The 18,280-nt window shown below is 46.3% G+C and overlaps 1 protein-coding gene across 1 annotated transcript in view; it reads right to left on the bottom strand.

Annotated features, from left to right (window-relative positions):
* Nucleotides 1-10,686: 10,686 nt before the first annotated feature.
* LOC120041313 (zinc finger protein GLIS2-like) overlaps nt 10,687-18,280 on the bottom strand; it is a 59,163-nt gene continuing 51,569 nt past the window's right edge. Inside the window, exons 2-7 of the mRNA XM_038986256.1 lie at nt 15,784-15,997; nt 15,336-15,481; nt 13,527-13,709; nt 12,879-13,012; nt 12,533-12,651; nt 10,687-12,241 (exon numbers count right to left, since the gene is read on the bottom strand). Of these exons, the coding sequence (XP_038842184.1) occupies nt 11,457-12,241; nt 12,533-12,651; nt 12,879-13,012; nt 13,527-13,709; nt 15,336-15,481; nt 15,784-15,973 (1,557 nt within the window). The 5' untranslated portion in view covers nt 15,974-15,997 and the 3' untranslated portion in view covers nt 10,687-11,456. The remainder of the gene's footprint in view (nt 12,242-12,532; nt 12,652-12,878; nt 13,013-13,526; nt 13,710-15,335; nt 15,482-15,783; nt 15,998-18,280) is intronic.

Raw genomic sequence — 18,280 nt, forward strand, 5'->3', positions numbered from 1 at the left:
GAGTCACTGCTTATTGAGACTATTGACCTCACCTGTCCTCAATCAAGCAACCTGATTGATTTGCCTTATAAGATACCTGGGGTGTAATCATTAGTTCCAAAATGATTTAAAACAAAACGGTTACTCCAAACGGAAAACGTTTTCCAACAAAAACGAGTTTCTGTTGGAAGGATATAGTTGGTCCCTCCCCATTTCACTTCGTTTGGTTCTGTTTGAGTCCTAGTGAATACACCCCTGCTTAAGTTCATTTCTATGGTGCGTTCCTAGTTGATATTGGTCAAATGTATACTTGTCCTTGTTTTGACTAGGTTTATTGTACAAATGTTCCATCGCGAGAATGAATCACTTTTCTCCCAGGTAACATGGTATTTACGCCAAAACCGGAAGTGTAATTCAAAAGCATATAAATAGGCCAATGTCTGGCTTTGATTAGTGATTTGATCGAAAATTCAAGACCGATGCTACCTGAGCCTGATGAGCCCAACATTAAAGACATTTTATCAATCAATCAAATGTATTTATAAAGCCCTTCTTACATCAGCTGATGTCACAAAACCGACAAAAGTGCTGTACAGAAACCCAGCCAAAAACCCCAAACAGCAAGTAATGCAGGTGTAGAAACACGGTGGCTAGGAAAAACTCCCTAGAAAGGCCAAAACCTAGGAAGAAACCTAGAGAGGAACCAGGCTATGATGGGTGGCAAGTCCTCTTCTGGCTGTGCCGGGTGGAGATTATAACAGAACATGGCCAAGATGTTCAAATGTTCATAAATGACCAGCAGGGTCAAATAATAATAATCAAAGTGGTTGTCGAGGGTGCAACAGGTCAGCACCTCAGGAGTAAATGTCAGTTGGCTTTTCATAGGCGATCATTCAGAGTATCTCTACCACTCCTGCTGTCTCTAGAGAGTTGAAAACAGCAGGTCTGGGACAAGGTAGTACGTCCGGTGAACAGGTCAGGGTTCCATAGCCGCAGGCAGAACAGTTGAAACTGGAGCAGCAGCACGGCCAGGTGGACTGGGGACAGCAAGGAGTCATCATGCCAGGTAGTCCTGAGGCATGGTAATTTTATGAGCCCAACATTAAAGACATTTTATGAGCCCAACATTAAAGACATTTTATGAGCCCAACATTAAAGACATTTTATGAGCCCAACATTAAAGACATTTTATGAGCCCAACATTAAAGACATTTTATGAGCCCAAGCCCAAAAAAGCCCAAATGATTGTGCCATTATCCAATACATATATGATAGGCTCAGTGTTGACCCGTCATTCAGGGTTCCCCACCTGTTTTGATCACCACCTGTTTACATATCAGTTTGCAAACAATGTAATATATATATTTTTTAAATCATTGAGTTAATAAAGCCGCATACAAATATGAGCCGTGTTCGAATACCCATACTAACAACATGTATACTACATACTTAATGAGTATGAGTTCATTTTAGTATACTGTAAGTGTAAACAAACGGTCTTCTTTCAGTTGAGCGTACTAGCGCTTCGCCTGTCTACCGGAAGTTGATGCTGAATAAGAAATTACTAGCTAGACATTTTTCGACTTTGGGTGTGTTCATAAATTCAGTCTGAATTATGCACCTCCTTCAAATCATGATAATAAAGTTGGGAGAGAATATGCAATTCTAGTGCAGCACAAGCGGCCCACAAAGTTACATGTGTAGGCTAGCGAATTTGATTTCAATTTTGAAATATAAAAATGTCTATAATTGGTATGCTGACTCATATATACATTTCATAATATTTCCCAGAATGTTATTTCCTACTTCCTCTTTCTCTCTCTATTGTTGCTTCATTCCTTCCTCGCTTTCAACAGTTAAATGAAATACGTTTGTCCGTATCTTTATCATTCTAATGACATGTTTGCATAATATAGGACTAGAATTAGATGCAGACGGCTTTTAATTCTCTTCACGAAGATTGAATGGTTATGGGTCTGAATAAATATCTGCTATTGACTCCCACCATCACACATTCTCTTCTTTCAAACTCCCCATGAGTTCTATTGGCTGCTGTATTTAACATTCACCAAACAAAAGCTCGCATCCCTCTTTGAATAGTTTATTGGTATAAGAAATGCAACAACAACAAAAAGTCCAGCAAGCTATTCTAGTCTAGCTTTTCCTACATGAGACTCCAAGAGCTAAGCAGCGTTTTTTAAGAGAGAGGCCAGCGGAGCACAGGTGTGTTTTTAAGAGAGAGGCCAGCGGAGCACAGGTGTGTTTTTAAGAGAGAGGCCAGCGGAGCGCAGGTGCATGCGTATTGCGCAAGAGACAGAGGCTATACATTTGAAGTTATTATGCATTACCCATCATTCATTACTTAAATATAACACAAATACTGCATTGAATGTACTACCTGAAAGAGGTAGGCTAGGACATCGATATCTATGCCTATATTATCTATTTGGATGCAATTTGAATGGAATTGAGAAAGACTGCAAGAGAGTGCTCGCGTGCACTGATTTAAAGCAACGATGTTCAAGTGATAGGCTGTTTTAAAACTCTGCAGCTACAATTAAAAAAGATATATCATTCCAAAAGAAAATAAGGTGACCCCGAAAGCCATTCGGTCATTATATTAATGTAGCATAGGCTTTGCTGCAGCAAATGTAGTCCTACCTGTCACCAGAAAAAAAGTTACCATGATGGGATGATAGGTCTACATGCATTGTGAACTTCACCCCATATTGAGGTGGGCTGCCTGTCTGAAGATTGATGACTGAGCATTGATGACTGATCATGCAGAGAGCAGAGAGAAGGCTGTGGAGAAGCCATATTTAGACATCGCATATCATTTAACAGTTCCATTTCACATCATGCTGTTCATATAAATCATTTATTATAATTTACCGGTTTCTCACTGTTATTTATCCCTGGAAAATGGAGTGGTTTTGGGTGGTAAATCTCGGTATCCGGGTTCCCGCCATTCAACCCTAGTTTTGACCCTCGCTTGTCTGGGAAATAATCCATAATAAGTGAGTCCTTGCTGATGTTGTGATGTCATCCTAACGCCGGTCAATGTTGCCACTGATGTGTTCAAGGATCTGACATTGTCAAAGCCACCTACGTCATTCCATGCATCAGAGGACTCTACAACCATCTGAATGTGTGGTGTGTGTGTCCCAATTCTCCAAACTTTCCCCATATCTGTGTAAGCGTTGGTTTACATTGATCCACCACTGAGTATAGTGACAAGCTTGACAAAAGCCTAAAGAAATCAAGTGTCTGAGCAGAACTCAACAAACAGAAGACGCTGTACCCAATAGGAGAGATGGAAGAGGAAGCCAAACACCCCACTCAGTGTTTTTGTATTTTATTTGATGGTTTAATGAAAGTCAATGAACTAAGAGTGTTAACTAAAATCTGTCCTCAGGACCCCAAGAGCTGCATGGTTTTTCCCCCATAGCACTACACAGCTTATTAAAATAATACAAGCTTGATGATGTGTTGATTATTTGAATCAGCTGTGTAGTGCTATGGGGGGGCAGGACCGAGTTTGGGAAACACTTGTTGACCAGACCTGTTGCTCTTGCATTGGTTTCTATGAGAGACACACCCAGTTAATTCGACAGGAAATTACCATTTAAAATGGTAAACGGCCTGAGTGAACTATCTTCATTTATCCACTATCTTTGCCCTTCTCTTATCTTTGCAAATCAAGAAAGAGATTTTGGAGTACCCATAGTGATGGATAGAGGGTGCACTTGTCACAAGACCAGAGATTGTAGTACCTCATCAACCCACATCTGACATCTGCTGCTGATCCCAATGGCTGATTCTCTGTAATTCCGGAAGACACACAGCAGTTCCTGTCCAACACTGAGCAGAATTGCTGCCGAGTACCTACATGTTCAAGCATCCTTTTCAGTTGTGGAGCACCTCTTCAGCATTTCATCAGAGGCAACAACTAGTCACTTTTAAAAAGCCAGTTATAAACTTGAGTTGTTGTGGAATCGTTTTTAACACTTAAAATAGAATTGAGATGTGATTTAAAAACAATATAAGGTGTGGTGTGATGCAGCACTCCGGATGTAGTAACTGAAAAATGACAAATAAATTGTATCAAATGCGATTTTATTAAACATTTTCTTTCCATTGACATTATCGTAATAAAATTCCTCTAAAACAGAAGCACACAGCTATGTTGTACCAATTGGAGACTTTTACAACTCTAAAATGAAGCATGTTCAAGAACCTCGAGAACACGATGCCAGGAAAAAATATATATTCATATATATTTCATTTTTCATATATTTTTATATCTTCTATATTTTCACTTATAATAAAAGGCACTTGGAATATGTTTTAAAATACTGACATTTAAAATATCTCAAAAAATGTGCAAAAAATAACTCTCGTGGCCTTAGTCTTGAATTAACCCTTTGCGCACTGCTGTGGCACTTCAGTCAATGAATGGCATCCCTTGTAAGTGGCACTAATATTGCTAGCTATCACAATTTAGTGCCCCAAATTTTCCTGTGTTAAGCACATACTGTGACTCTCGTTATAGCTTAATTATTCATTGGCGTCAAATAGCTTTTTGTTTTTAACCCTTTCAGGAAAAAGTACCGCTTCTTTTCAACTATGACAGATAGGGGTTAATTCTAAAAAAGAAAACATAAATCCAACATAAAAGTTATTGTTTTGGTCCTCAAAACCAGCAAATTACAGAACCATATCAACCCACTGAGAATGAATTGACTTATACATTTGACATTTTCAACTGTTGGCAATTGGCATATCCCCTATAATATAAAGACTCCTGGGGAAGACAAAAGTGCAGAACATTACATGACAGAACGTGCCCAAAGGGTTAATGATTCAAACAGCTTATTTTTATATTGAAATATGTGGAACCTGGAATAGGATCCGTGTCAATTTCAGCTTTCTCCACCCAGCAGCCTAGAACCCTAGCCTGGTCCCAGATCTGCTTGTGCTGTCTTGTCAACTCTTATTGTCATTGTCATGAATTCGCCAGACTGAACAAACAGATCTGGGACCAGGCTACCAGAACACTCCTCTCTCTCTCTCTGGCTTCAATGAGCAAGAGAGACAGAGGAGGAGAGAGAGATGAAGGGATGAAAGGACAGAGGGGATTGGACTGGGGAGAACAGTCATGTCTGAGGATTCCACTGTTGCCAGGGAAACCTAGCCTACTTAACACCTGTTACTGGTGACATCATCTGACTCTGAAATCACACTGGAGGTCGGTCCACTAACATGGAGGTGGTTTGCTTCTACCAAGCCTGCCTGGAGGGAGATAGAAATACTGGCCACCAAAGAGGAGGCTAGAGAGTGTGTACATGTGTGGAGCTCTCCGTGTGTGTGACCACAGTGATTAAGAGTGGTCGAGGCAGAAATAGAAATATGCAGTGAATCTGCTCAGCACAAATCCTCCCTTGGCTTGTCAGAGATAGCACTGCAGCCTCCGGCGCAACATGACTTATTTTGACCCACTCCTTAAAAACCCCAAACATATTTAGCCAGAGAGGATTATACTGGATATTTGGGTTTGTTTACTGTGTGTGTGAGGGCGCGCATGCATGTTTTAGTGTTTTACCCTGTCTGTCTGCATACGTGCCTGTTTGTGTGTGTGCCTGCCTGCCTGTATGTGTGTGTGCCTGCCTGTTTGTGTGTGTGTGTGTGTGTGCCTGTTTGTGTGTGTGTGTGCCTGCCTGTGTGTGTGTGTTTTTTACTCTAACCCTCCTCTGGTGAAAAGCTTTGTGGCGACCGCTGACCGGCTAGAGGGAGTGAGAGAGTTCAGCCTTTTGGCTTTAATTTATATACAAAAAACAGAGAGCAGACAGAGTTCAGTGACCTAGTTTCCCTGCTGGCTGGCAGCATCAGGCAGGGAGAGGAGAGAGAAACGGGGTGGGCACTGACTTCAGAGACGAGAGGCCCTGGTGAGGGTGGGATGCGCTCTCTCTACCCTGTTCATTCATTTCTCCATTCACCCCCCCCCCCTCCTCTCCAGGCTACCCACCATTTTAGATGTTCAGATTGTAATTCGTTCAGTTGATGTTGTCATGAGGATCCCTTCCTCTAAACCTAGGTCTGTTACACCCTTAGTCTAGCCTAGCCCTAGGTCTGGTAAACCCTTCGTCTAGCCTAGCCCTAGGTCTGTTAAACCCTTCGTCTAGCCTAGCCCTAGGTCTACTTAACCCTTCGTCTAGCCTAGCCCTAGGTCTGTTAAACCCTTCGTCTAGCCTAGCCCTAGGTCTGTTAAACCCTTCGTCTAGCCTAGCCCTAGGTCTGTTAAACCCTTCGTCTAGCCTAGCCCTAGGTCTGTTAAACCCTTCGTCTAGCCTAGCCCTAGGTCTGTTAAACCCTTCGTCTAGCCTAGCCCTAGGTCTGTTAAACCCTTCGTCTAGCCTAGCCCTAGGTCTGCTAAACCCTTCGTCTAGCCTAGCCCTAGGTCTGTTAAACCCTTCGTCTAGCCAAGCCCTAGGTCTGCTAAACCCTTCGTCTAGCCTAGCCCTAGGTCTGTTAAACCCTTCGTCTAGCCTAGCCCTAGGTCTGCTAAACCCTTCGTCTAGCCTAGCCCTAGGTCTGTTAAACCCTTCGTCTAGCCTAGCCCTAGGTCTGCTAAACCCTTCGTCTAGCCTAGCCCTAGGTCTGTTAAACCCTTCGTCTAGCCTAGCCCTAGGTCTGCTAAACCCAATCCCTAACAGATGCCCTCTATGTCAATAGATGGACTCAGAGGGTGTGTGGGTCTGGAGGTAAACCCTGTCAATAGATGGACTCAGAGAGTGTATGGGTCTGGAGGTAAACCCTGTCAATAGATGGACTCAGAGAGTGTGTGGGTCTGGAGGTCAACCCTGCCAATAGATGGACTCAGAGAGTGTGTGGGTCTGGAGGTCAACCCTGTCAATAGATGGACTCAGAGAGTGTGTGGGTCTGGAGGTAAACCCTGTCAATAGATGGACTCAGAGAGCGTGTGGGTCTGGAGGTCAACCCTGTCAATAGATGGACTCAGAGAGTGTGTGGGTCTGGAGGTAAACCCTGCCAATAGATGGACTCAGAGAGTGTGTGGGTCTGGAGGTAAACCCTGCCAATAGATGGACTCAGAGGGTGTGTGGGTCTGGAGGTAAACCCTGCCAATAGATGGACTCAGAGGGTGTGTGGGTCTGGAGGTAAACCCTGTCAATAGATGGACTCAGAGAGTGTGTGGGTCTGGAGGTAAACCCTGCCAATAGATGGATTCAGAGAGTGTGTGGGTCTGGAGGTAAACCCTGCCAATAGATGGACTCAGAGAGTGTGTGGGTCTGGAGGTAAACCCTGTCAATAGATGGACTCAAAGAGTGTGTAGGTCTGGAGGTAAACCCTGTCAATAGATGGACTCAGAGAGTGTGTGGGTCTGGAGGTCAACCCTGTCAATAGATGGACTCAGAGAGTGTGTGGGTCTGGAGGTAAACCCTGTCAATAGATGGACTCAGAGAGTGTATGTGTCTGGAGGTAAACCCTGCCAATAGATGGACTCAGAGGGTGTGTGGGTCTGGAGGTAAACCCTGTCAATAGATGGACTCAGAGAGTGTGTGGGTCTGGAGGTAAACCCTGTCAATAGATGGACTCAGAGAGTGTGTGGGTCTGGAGGTAAACCCTGTCAATAGATGGACTCAGAGAGTGTATGTGTCTGGAGGTAAACCCTGTCAATAGATGGACTCAGAGGGTGTGTGGGTCTGGAGGTAAACCCTGTCAATAGATGGACTCAGAGAGTGTGTGGGTCTGGAGGTAAACCCTGTCAATAGATGGACTCAGAGAGTGTGTGGGTCTGGAGGTAAACCCTGTCAATAGATGGACTCAGAGAGTGTATGTGTCTGGAGGTAAACCCTGTCAATAGATGGACTCAGAGGGTGTGTGGGTCTGGAGGTAAACCCTGTCAATAGATGGACTCAGAGAGTGTGTGGGTCTGGAGGTAAACCCTGTCAATAGATGGACTCAGAGAGTGTATGTGTCTGGAGGTAAACCCTGTCAATAGATGGACTCAGAGGGTGTGTGGGTCTGGAGGTAAACCCTGTCAATAGATGGACTCAGAGACTGTGTGGCTCTGGAGGTAAACCCTGTCAATAGATGGACTCAGAGAGTGTGTGGGTCTGGAGGTAAACCCTGCCAATAGATGGACTCAGAGAGTGTGTGGGTCTGGAGGTAAACCCTGTCAATAGATGGACTCAGAGAGTGTGTGGGTCTGGAGGTAAACCCTGCCAATAGATGGACTCAGAGAGTATGCACACTCTCCACAGAGTGAGGATCTGTACAGGGCCTCTTCTATAACTGTGTGATTGTCAGTGAGGATTATATCTTATTAGTATTATTATAAATTGTCCATCCCCTGACCCCTCACCTGGGTCGTGTTCATTAGGCACCAAACGGACGGAAAGGAAGGGACTATGTGGATGTGTCCAACGCTCAGAAACGCTACTTTTCCATTGCAAAACATGTTTTTCTGTTTTCTGTTGCATGTCCTAATGAACACAACCCTGTTCAGGACAGGAAGGAGAATCATCCCTACAACCCCTCCATATCCCGGGCCAGCCCAGGGAGAACGCTGAGTTACAGAGCAGCCATCACAAGAAATATAACACCAAGCTTCAACATCACAAAATGTCTCGTCTGAACATCCATGACAAAACAACAAACAAATGACTAACAAAAACAACCATAACTGTAATTATTCTCAAAACAATGGACATGCCGTCATGGAAAATAAAGTATGGACATGCCGTCATGGAAAATAAAGTATGGACATGCCGTCATGGAAAATAAAGTATGGACATGCCGTCATGGAAAATAAAGTATGGACATGCCGTCATGGAAAATAAAGTATGGACATACCGTCATGGAAAATAAAGTATGGACATGCCGTCATGGAAAATAAAGTATGGACATGCCGTCATGGAAAATAAAGTATGGACATGCCGTCATGGAAAATAAAGTATGGACATGCCGTCATGGAAAATAAAGTATGGACATGCTGTCATGGAAAATAAAGTATGGACATGCCGTCATGGAAAATAAAGTATGGACATGCCGTCATGGAAAATAAAGTATGGACATACCGTCATGGAAAATAAAGTATGGACATGCCGTCATGGAAAATAAAGTATGGACATGCCGTCATGGAAAATAAAGTATGGACATGCCGTCATGGAAAATAAAGTATGGACATACCGTCATGGAAAATAAAGTATGGACATGTCGTCATGGAAAATAAAGTATGGACATACCGTCATGGAAAATGGAAATGTAAGACCTTTAAAGAAAGATGGAGAGAGAGTGAGTAGAGGGGGAGGGGTATTTGGCTCTTCAGGGCAATGTTTCTTGTGTTGAGATGCTCACCTCCCCTCCTATACCCACATAACATGGTTCACTCAACATTCTACATACATCATATCTCTGCGATGCCAGCTTGTGGAAGGACCCCAGAGTCCACAGAGAAAGGTGGCCGTTTCAAGCCTGAGCGTAAATGAAGGGAAAACCAAGGTAGTGAAGATGGAAAGAGAAAGACAAAATGTTTCCAGAGAGCCACAAGTACAAGTTGGCAGTTCCATGTTTTGTAAAACGTAACAAAGACATTGGTGTGTACGGTATAAGTGCATTTTGAATGCATCAATCAAACCATACGGATTCTAACATAAGTAAATTGTTCTAGAAGTCTGCGAATTAACCCCACTTCCTTGGAAAAGTGAAGTGATGCAGTTTCTAGTGTGGCTGTGGTTCTGTGACCAGCCCAGCTCTACGTAGCAGTAAAGCCTGATTCACACCGCGGGCCAAACCATGCCTAACTGTGGCAGCCTGGCCTGGTTACGCCATGATGCTGGAACCATGCTTAACAGAACAATGTGAAAAGAAAATCCGAGCCAGCACGGTACGGTTAGAGTCAGCCCTATAGTGTCAATCAGCCATTAATGTGTCACACACCCTGTGGTTCAGGATACACAGCTCCCAGTCTACCCTCAAGGGTGGATATTTTTTGTCACAATGTGGGACTGTTGAACTAGGAACAAAGCAACCAACAGCCAACTCCACAAGGACTCAGGACTCTTCACTGGACAGCCACCTGTTTTACACAGCTGGTTTTAATGAAAGGTCATTTCAAACACTGTTCCACAACAGAGTGTGTTACTTAAACAGTGGACCTTTCATACTCAGTACTTAACTCACTGTGTTATTGACAAGTAGAGTATACAATAATAGACAAGACAATAATAGATTGGACTGGTAGAATGGGACTGGGAGGCTGACTGACCGGAGTAATTCACCTGTCCTCCAGGGGGTACATAACAACACCTGTGCCATAGACGTTACCGAGAAGAAAAAGAAGAAGAATATTGGTCATTTGCTGGGTGATATAACACCGTTTGTCTGCCTTCTAAGACTTTAGTTGCTCTGCGTCCTTACACAAGCCCCTAGTTTGCAACAACAAGCCCGTCACATGTCATTGTGGAAAGGGCTGGTCCACGATGGTCACCTTCCCCGAATCGGAAAAGATTGTCAAAAATAGTCATCAAAGTGCTCACGTTTAGTTTCAGTTATGTTTGAGGAGAGTTGTTGAGAGGTTAGCAGCAGTTGTGAGGTTTACATCACTATAGCCTGGGTTGATGTACTGACTAAAAGGGGGTTGTGTGCTCCTTGGTTGGATATCATTCTGATTGACATACACATCATCAAATAATGCGTGTGCTCCTGTGGATGGCACTCTGATTGACATCCAATAGCACCGCCCTACTGTTTAAAGTAAGGAGATGCAGTCAATTAAACCGTAATCCCCTTCTAAATCAGTTTGACTTCACTTCCGATAAAACAGGAAGTTTGTCCAATTGTGTTCACAGCACTTTGTAGGAAGTAGTTTCTGTAACCTTTAAAGCAGCGGAATGGGGACGTACTGTGTGTTGCTAGCCTAGCAGTGAGTGCCTCCTACTGTTTCATTTGTGTGTCTACCTCACTGCTAGGCCACAGAGCACACTGTCAACATGAACATTATCAATACATACACATGAGGTGGAGCTTGAGCAAGGACACAGAGCATTAGAAGACTGTCGTTTCAATGGAGCCCGTCCAGAAACAAAGGTACCGTAAGTGAGAAAAGCCAGAGACAGAGAATGTGGTGAAGAGGTGAGGAGGGCCGCTGTTGCAAGCCTTATGAAATAATACAAAATTACACATGATTGAAATGTATTTATGAGTTGTTGATGGTCCCAAAATGTGCTAGATAAATGCAAAGATAGCAGTACCAGATACCTCAGTTTACTTTTCTCTTATGAATAAAACATTTTTTTTGTCCGAGCCAATTTTACAAACTGAGGTGTGGACTTTGTTGTTAAGTTTAAGTTGCCTGAAAGTAGACTTTCTTTCTTTTCACGTGTCAATTTTTTTCTACCTTTTCCTACGTTTTCTCAGCCCCCCTTGAGCTCTTCTGGAATGTGTGTGTGTGTGTGTTAGTTGACCACAGCTGGCTTGAGCACAACCGTGCCGGAGGGGATGACCACCCAGGACAGGGGGTCATGGGAGGCCCCCGTGGAGAGGTTCAGCACCCCCCCACGATGAAGCTTGTCCTTCCCCTCCTCCCCCCCAATTTTCCCCTTGTGGTGACACCCGTGGTGGTGGGCCCTGCGCTCTGAGGCGGACGACCCCATGGATCCTCCTAGGGACACGGGCACCATGGTGGGCCCCAGCCCCAGGGCTGAGGAGGGGAAGGCCGGGGAGAGCCCCAGGGACGACTTGGTGGCCAGGCTCAGAGGAGAACCATTGAAGGACAGGATGGAGGTGGTGCAAGGGGAGCTGGGGCACCCCCCCAGCGTGCTCAGGTCCAGGGGCCGGGGGGCGAGGCGGGATAGAGGGATGGAGCCTGCCAGGCCCTGCAGAGCGTGGCCCCCCAGGAGAGCGGCAGCGGCGCTGGGGATGATGATATGGGCCCCACTGATGTAGCTCAGCTCCGACTCCCCCAGCTTCCCCCCTCCTCCACCCATCCCCACCCCCAGGGGACCCACCTTGAGCAGGGAGCTCAGCCCACCCGGAGAGCCTTGCTCCTGGGCTACAGAGTGGCCGTGGGCCTTGATGTGCTTACGGAGGGAGCTAGGGTCTGTGTAGCGCTTCAGGCAGCCGGCCATCTTGCAGTAGTAGGGCTTGTCCACGTAGTGGGTGCGTGTGTGCTTGAAGCGGTCGCTGGAGTTGGAGTAGCGCTTGTTGCAGCCCTCGTATGGACAGATGTACGGCTTCTCACCTGAGGAGAAAAGACATTCAGGTAAGTTATTCAATTCAATAAACTTGATTTGTTATTTTAGCGTTAGAGATTGCATGAAGGAAGGAATGTTTTCATGTTTATACAGCATACAAAAGAATGTGTGACTTTTACAGTGAGGGCGTCAGGTCAGGTCAGGTCAGGTCAGGTCAGGTCAGGTCAGGTCAGGTCTGGTCTGGTCTGGTCTGGTCTGGTCTGGTCTGGTCTGGTCTGGTCTGGTCTGTCTGTCTGTCTGTCTGTCTGTCTGTCTGTCTGTCTGTCTGTCTGACCAACCTGTGTGTGAGCGGTTGTGTATCTTGAGGTTCTCCAGGCGAGAGAAGCTCTTGTTGCAGGTGGGGCAGCGGTGAGGCTTCTCATTGGTGTGTGTACGGATATGGATAAGCATCTTGTACCTACAGACACACACAGACACACACACACACACACACACACACACACACACACACACACACACACACACACACACATTTTCTGTAAAGTTAGGAAGGTAGTTTTGAATGATACGACACACTCATAGAGGTGTTAAGACTGGTTTCATGAAGGAGTTCTGAATGTCTTATGTTGGACACATTTCAGTGGTTAGTTAATCATCTCAGTCATGATCTGAGGTCAATCTCACCTAGCGTTGAAGCCCCGCCCTTTGCGAGCGCAGCCGTCCCAGTGGCAGCAGTACCCAGAATCCTTTTCAGGTTTGACGTGGAAGTCGTTGACGTGGTCCACAAGGTCTTGCAGGGACTCAAAGAGAAGATGGCACTGGAGAGAGAGAGGGGGGAGAGAGAGATGGGGGAGAGAGAGATGGGGGAAAGAGAGATGGGGGGAGAGGGAGATGGGGGAAAGAGAGATGGGGGGAGAGGGAGATGGGGGAGAGAGGGGGGAGAGGGGGTGGAGAGAGGGGAGAGAGAGGGGAGAAGGAGAGGGGGAGAGGGAGAGGGGGGAGAGAGGGGGGGGGGGGGGAGAGGGGGGAGAGAGAGGGGGGGGGGGAGTGGTGGAAGACAGAGGGAGAATAATGTAAAAGAGAGAAAAGGTTGAACATCCACCACTGTCATTGTGAAATGTTAAAACAATGACCTTTGTAGTGTCTAGTTATGTCATGGTAACACCTGGCTGCAGAGCAAAATGGTCCTAGCCTGGTCCCAGATCTGTTTGTGCTGGCTTGTCAACTCCTGGTCTCGACAATGACCATTACATAGGAGTTGGCAAGACAACAGAAACTGATCTGGGCCCAGGCTAAAATGTTTCCCCCGTTGCATGACTTCCTGTGTCTCACCTTCCTCCAGCGACAGGCCAGCTGTTCGTCTGCTGAGAGATCGGGAGAGGCCCGCTTGTCATTGGGCTGGCCAATGAACATGGATGACGGCAGGTGGAGTCCGGCCCCAGCACCAATCGGCACGAAGAACTGGAAGGCCTGCGAGGAGGCTCTGCTCTCCACATAACGGATGTGAGCTGAGTCCTGAGAGAGAGGAGGAAGAGGATGAAGAGGATGGAGGAGGATTAGAGGTTAGAATGTCTGTCTTACTCCATCAAACACACACACACACACCTTCTCCTGTCCTTCTCCTGCTCCTGTCCCTCTCCTGTCCCTCTCCTTCTCCTGTCCCTCTCCTTCTCCTGTCCCTCTCCTTCTCCTGTCCCTCTCCTCTCCTGTCCCTCTCCTCTCCTGTCCTTCTCCTTCTCCTCTCCCTCTCCTCTCCTGTCCCTCTCCTTCTCCTGTCCCTCTCCTCTCCTGTCCCTCTCCTCTCCTGTCCCTCTCCTCTCCTGTCCCTCTGCTTCCACTCTGCGGTGTAAACATTCATATTTGGCTTAGGACATTATAAAAGCCAACAGTGGTGCTGTGAATGGATGGACCCATGCTCTGTAATGAGAGTCTTCTGTCTCAGGCCCTGTCCTCTGACTCAGCCTTGTTAGGACCAACAGCACACAGGCAACATTAGGGGCACAGAGCAGCTCCTAACACCCCTGTCACACTTCACATAAGGGAATCAGGTTGTGCTGGAGGGGATGGCACTGTTGATCAAACACATAATGTGTCCTGTGTTCCGTATAACAAGCTCCTCTCTCTGTCTCTCTCTCTCTGTGTTACTTGCACTCAGTGGCCTCGGGCATTGTGTGTGTGTGTGTGTGTGTGTGTGTGTGTGTGTGTGTGTGTGTGTGTGTGTGTGTGTGTGTGTGTGTGTGTGTGTGTGTGTGTGTGTGTGTGTGTGTGTGTGTGTGTGTGTGTGTGTGTGTGTGTGTGTGTAATCAGATTTACAGCGAGGTACAGCCATGCAGACCTCACGCCATCTAATTCAATTCGCTCCCAATTGTATTGAGAGCTGCTGGCTGTGGCCATTCAGCCTCTATCTGCTTCCCGGTGAGTCCCAGACAAGCACTCCCACAGACATGGGCACACACACACTCATACTGTACAACCGTGCACACACACAGATACATAAATGCATGCACACACAGCTGCCAAAACTAAGACACACGCACACACATACAAGCACACACAGACACAAAAACACACATACTGATGAATGCAGAAGCACAGCTGACTACCGGGAATTGGTCTCATTTTATGAGATTTGTCACATACACATTTGTTAGACAGCGAGAGGATTGTGGTCCAGTTGTAGTCATCTCTCTCTCTCTCTCTCTCTCTCTCTCTCTGCTCTCTCTGCTCTCTCTGTCTCTGTCTCTGTCTCTCTCTCTCTCTCTCTCTCTCTCTCTCTCTCTCTCTCTCTCTCTCTCTCTCTCTCTCTTTTTTCTCCCTCTCAGAAGAGAGTTGTCTCTGTTAATTCTTTAAAACCCCATCCAGTCACTCTGCACTTACTGACCTGTGACATAGTTTATAGTGTGTGTGAGCGTGTGTGTGAGCCCTCTTGTTGTCGCTGTGTTCCTGACTCTTTGTGTCGTGCTTCCTCGCCTTTTCTCATTAAAGATAATCTACTGGGAGAGGACGGTGTGACAGGATATCAGCTCTAACTGATACAGCTGGGATTGGCTGGGAAGCATCTCTCTTCCTCTTCCTCCTCCTCCTCCTCAATGGAACAGGACAATTCAGAAGTGTCCGTACTGTCAGATGGTTTCTACTCACCCCTGCAATGATGTGGTGGGAGACGGCGTTCCCGTTGGTCATCTCTGGGGAGCTGGAGGTGTGGCGGGAGGAGGGGGACGTACTGAGGTCCACGGCCGGCGGGGTGGGGGGCGTCTCTGACCTCTCCCGGGAGACCACCAGCACACCTGTGGAAGGGTGAGGAGGGATCAGACTCTGTCAGATCGGTCGGTCAGAGTACCTAACACCTGTGGGTGTGTGATCTGATTAGAGGGATTGATTGGCAGTGTGTTACAGCAATGGGTTCACCCACTCTTCTCTTTGTGTTCAAAAAAACTTGTTCATGTATGAGGTCAGGTTTTGTGTTGTTAGTACGTCCTATCTAATGCCATGTCAGCCATGAATAGAATATGGGAATTTGTACTGCTGTTGAGCCCCTGTGTTACCCACCTCTGTGTGTGTGTGTGTCGTCATGTGTGTCGTCACCCACCTGTGTGTGGCGAGGCCGGGGAGGCGGGCACTATGACGGCTGTGCCATCATCAGCCATGCGGAGCTGCCGGGCGCGCTTGAAGGGTATCGGAGAGAGGGTGAGGGTGGGGGGGGACCATGCACCCCTGTCCCGCCCGTTGACACGCCCCCGGGGGAGCATTAGGTCCAATGGCTCGTCCAGGGACAGCATGGCTGCAGCCCACGGACCTCCCACCTGCACAGACAACCAATCAGAGAAGGTCAGGTATTCAGTCGTGATGGTGGGAAACATTTATACAGTTCCATATTGGGATATTATTTTTGGTAATATATCATATCATATTGTTTTGACAATATCGCAATATTATTTTGCTCTAGGTGGTTGTACCTGCCTGGACCAAAACTCTTTCATAACTTGTTCACTGTCTTCTTTTTAAACAGGGAGACAATTTGTTTTCAGCACTTTTATTTCTATGACTGATCAAAACTCATTTTCTCATGTCTCTCTGCCTCTCTCTCTCTCTGTCTCTCTGTCCTATCTGTCTCTCTGTATCTCTGCCTCTCTGTCTCTCTCTGTCTCTGTCTCTCTCTGTCTCTCTGTCCTATCTGTCTCTCTGTCCTATCTGTCTCTCTGCCTCTCTGTCTCTCTGCCTCTCTGTCTCTCTGCCTCTCTCTGTCTCTCTGTCCTATGCCTCTATGTCTCTCTGTCTCTCTGTCTCTCTACCTCTCTGCCTCTCTATCTCTCTGTCTCTCTGTCTCTCTGCAGCAGACATAGTGAGTAATATGTTAGGAACATAGAATCACAAAATCACAGTATCAAATCGCAATACATATTGTATCAAGACCAAAGTATCGTGAAAATATCATATTGTGAGATCCCTGGAAATGGCCAGCCCTAGTATTCAGCCAATCATACTTGGAGAGAGTGGCCAGCCCTAGTATTCAGCCAATCATACTTGGAGAGAGTGGCCAGCCCTAGTATTCAGCCAATCATACTTGGAGAGAGAGAGTGGCCAGCCCTAGTATTCAGCCAATCATACTTGGAGAGAGTGGCCAGCCCTAGTATTCAGCCAATCATACTTGGAGAGAGAGAGTGGCCAGCCCTAGTATTCAGCCAATCATACTTGGAGAGAGTGGCCAGCCCTAGTATTCAGCCAATCATACTTGGAGAGAGAGAGTGGCCAGCCCTAGTATTCAGCCAATCATACTTGGAGAGAGTGGCCAGCCCTAGTATTCAGCCAATCATACTTGGAGAGAGTGGCCAGCCCTAGTATTCAGCCAATCATACTTGGAGAGAGTGGCCAGCCCTAGTATTCAGCCAATCATACTTGGAGAGAGTGGCCAGCCCTAGTATTCAGCCAATCATACTTGGAGAGAGTGGCCAGCCCTAGTATTCAGCCAATCATACTTGGAGAGAGTGCAATGGCTCTATTCCCACAGACTTCCGACCTGCACAGAGATAGTGGTTAGAGACAGGTAGCCTAGTGGTTAGAGTGTTGGGCCAGTAACCAGAAGGTTGCAAGATCGAATCCCCGGGCTGACAAGGTAAAAATATGTCGTTCTGTCCCTGAACAAGGCAGTTAACCCACTGTTCCTAGGCCGTCATTGAAAATAAGAATTTGTTCTTAACTGACTTGCCTAGCTAAATTAAAATAAATATTGAACGTGGGTTTTAATATCAAATACACTTATTTCATATAATAATACTGGTATATGACTGGTATGGCCTCTGTTTAATACAGGGACAGGTTAGAGGAGGACCTCTGTTTAATACAGGGACAGGTTAGAGGATGACCTCTGTTTAATACAGGGACAGGTTAGAGGATGGCTCTGTTTAATACAGGGACAGGTTAGAGGATGACCTCTGTTTAATACAGGGACAGGTTAGAGGATGACCTCTGTTTAATACAGGGACAGGTTAGATGATGACCTCTGTTTAATACAGGGACAGGTTAGAGGAGGACCTCTGTTTAATACAGGGACAGGTTAGAGGATGACCTCTGTTTAATACAGGGACAGGTTAGAGGAGGACCTCTGTTTAATACAGGGACAGGTTAGAGGAGGACCTCTTTTTAATACAGGGACAGGTTAGAGGATGGCTCTGTTTAATACAGGGACAGGTTAGAGGATGACCTCTGTTTAATACAGGGACAGGTTAGAGGAGGACCTCTGTTTAATACAGGGACAGGTTAGAGGAGGACCTCTGTTTAATACAGGGACAGGTTAGAGGATGACCTCTGTTTAATACAGGGACAGGTTAGAGGAGGACCTCTGTTTAATACAGGGACAGGTTAGAGGATGACCTCTGTTTAATACAGGGACAGGTTAGAGGAGGACCTCTGTTTAATACAGGGACAGGTTAGAGGATGACCTCTGTTTAATACAGGGACAGGTTAGAGGAGGACCTCTGTTTAATACAGGGACAGGTTAGAGGAGGACCTCTGTTTAATACAGGGACAGGTTAGAGGATGGCTCTGTTTAATACAGGGACAGGTTAGAGGAGGACCTCTGTTTAATA

The sequence above is a fragment of the Salvelinus namaycush genome, chromosome 3, assembly GCF_016432855.1.
Source record: "Salvelinus namaycush isolate Seneca chromosome 3, SaNama_1.0, whole genome shotgun sequence".
Taxonomy (NCBI): domain Eukaryota; kingdom Metazoa; phylum Chordata; class Actinopteri; order Salmoniformes; family Salmonidae; genus Salvelinus; species Salvelinus namaycush.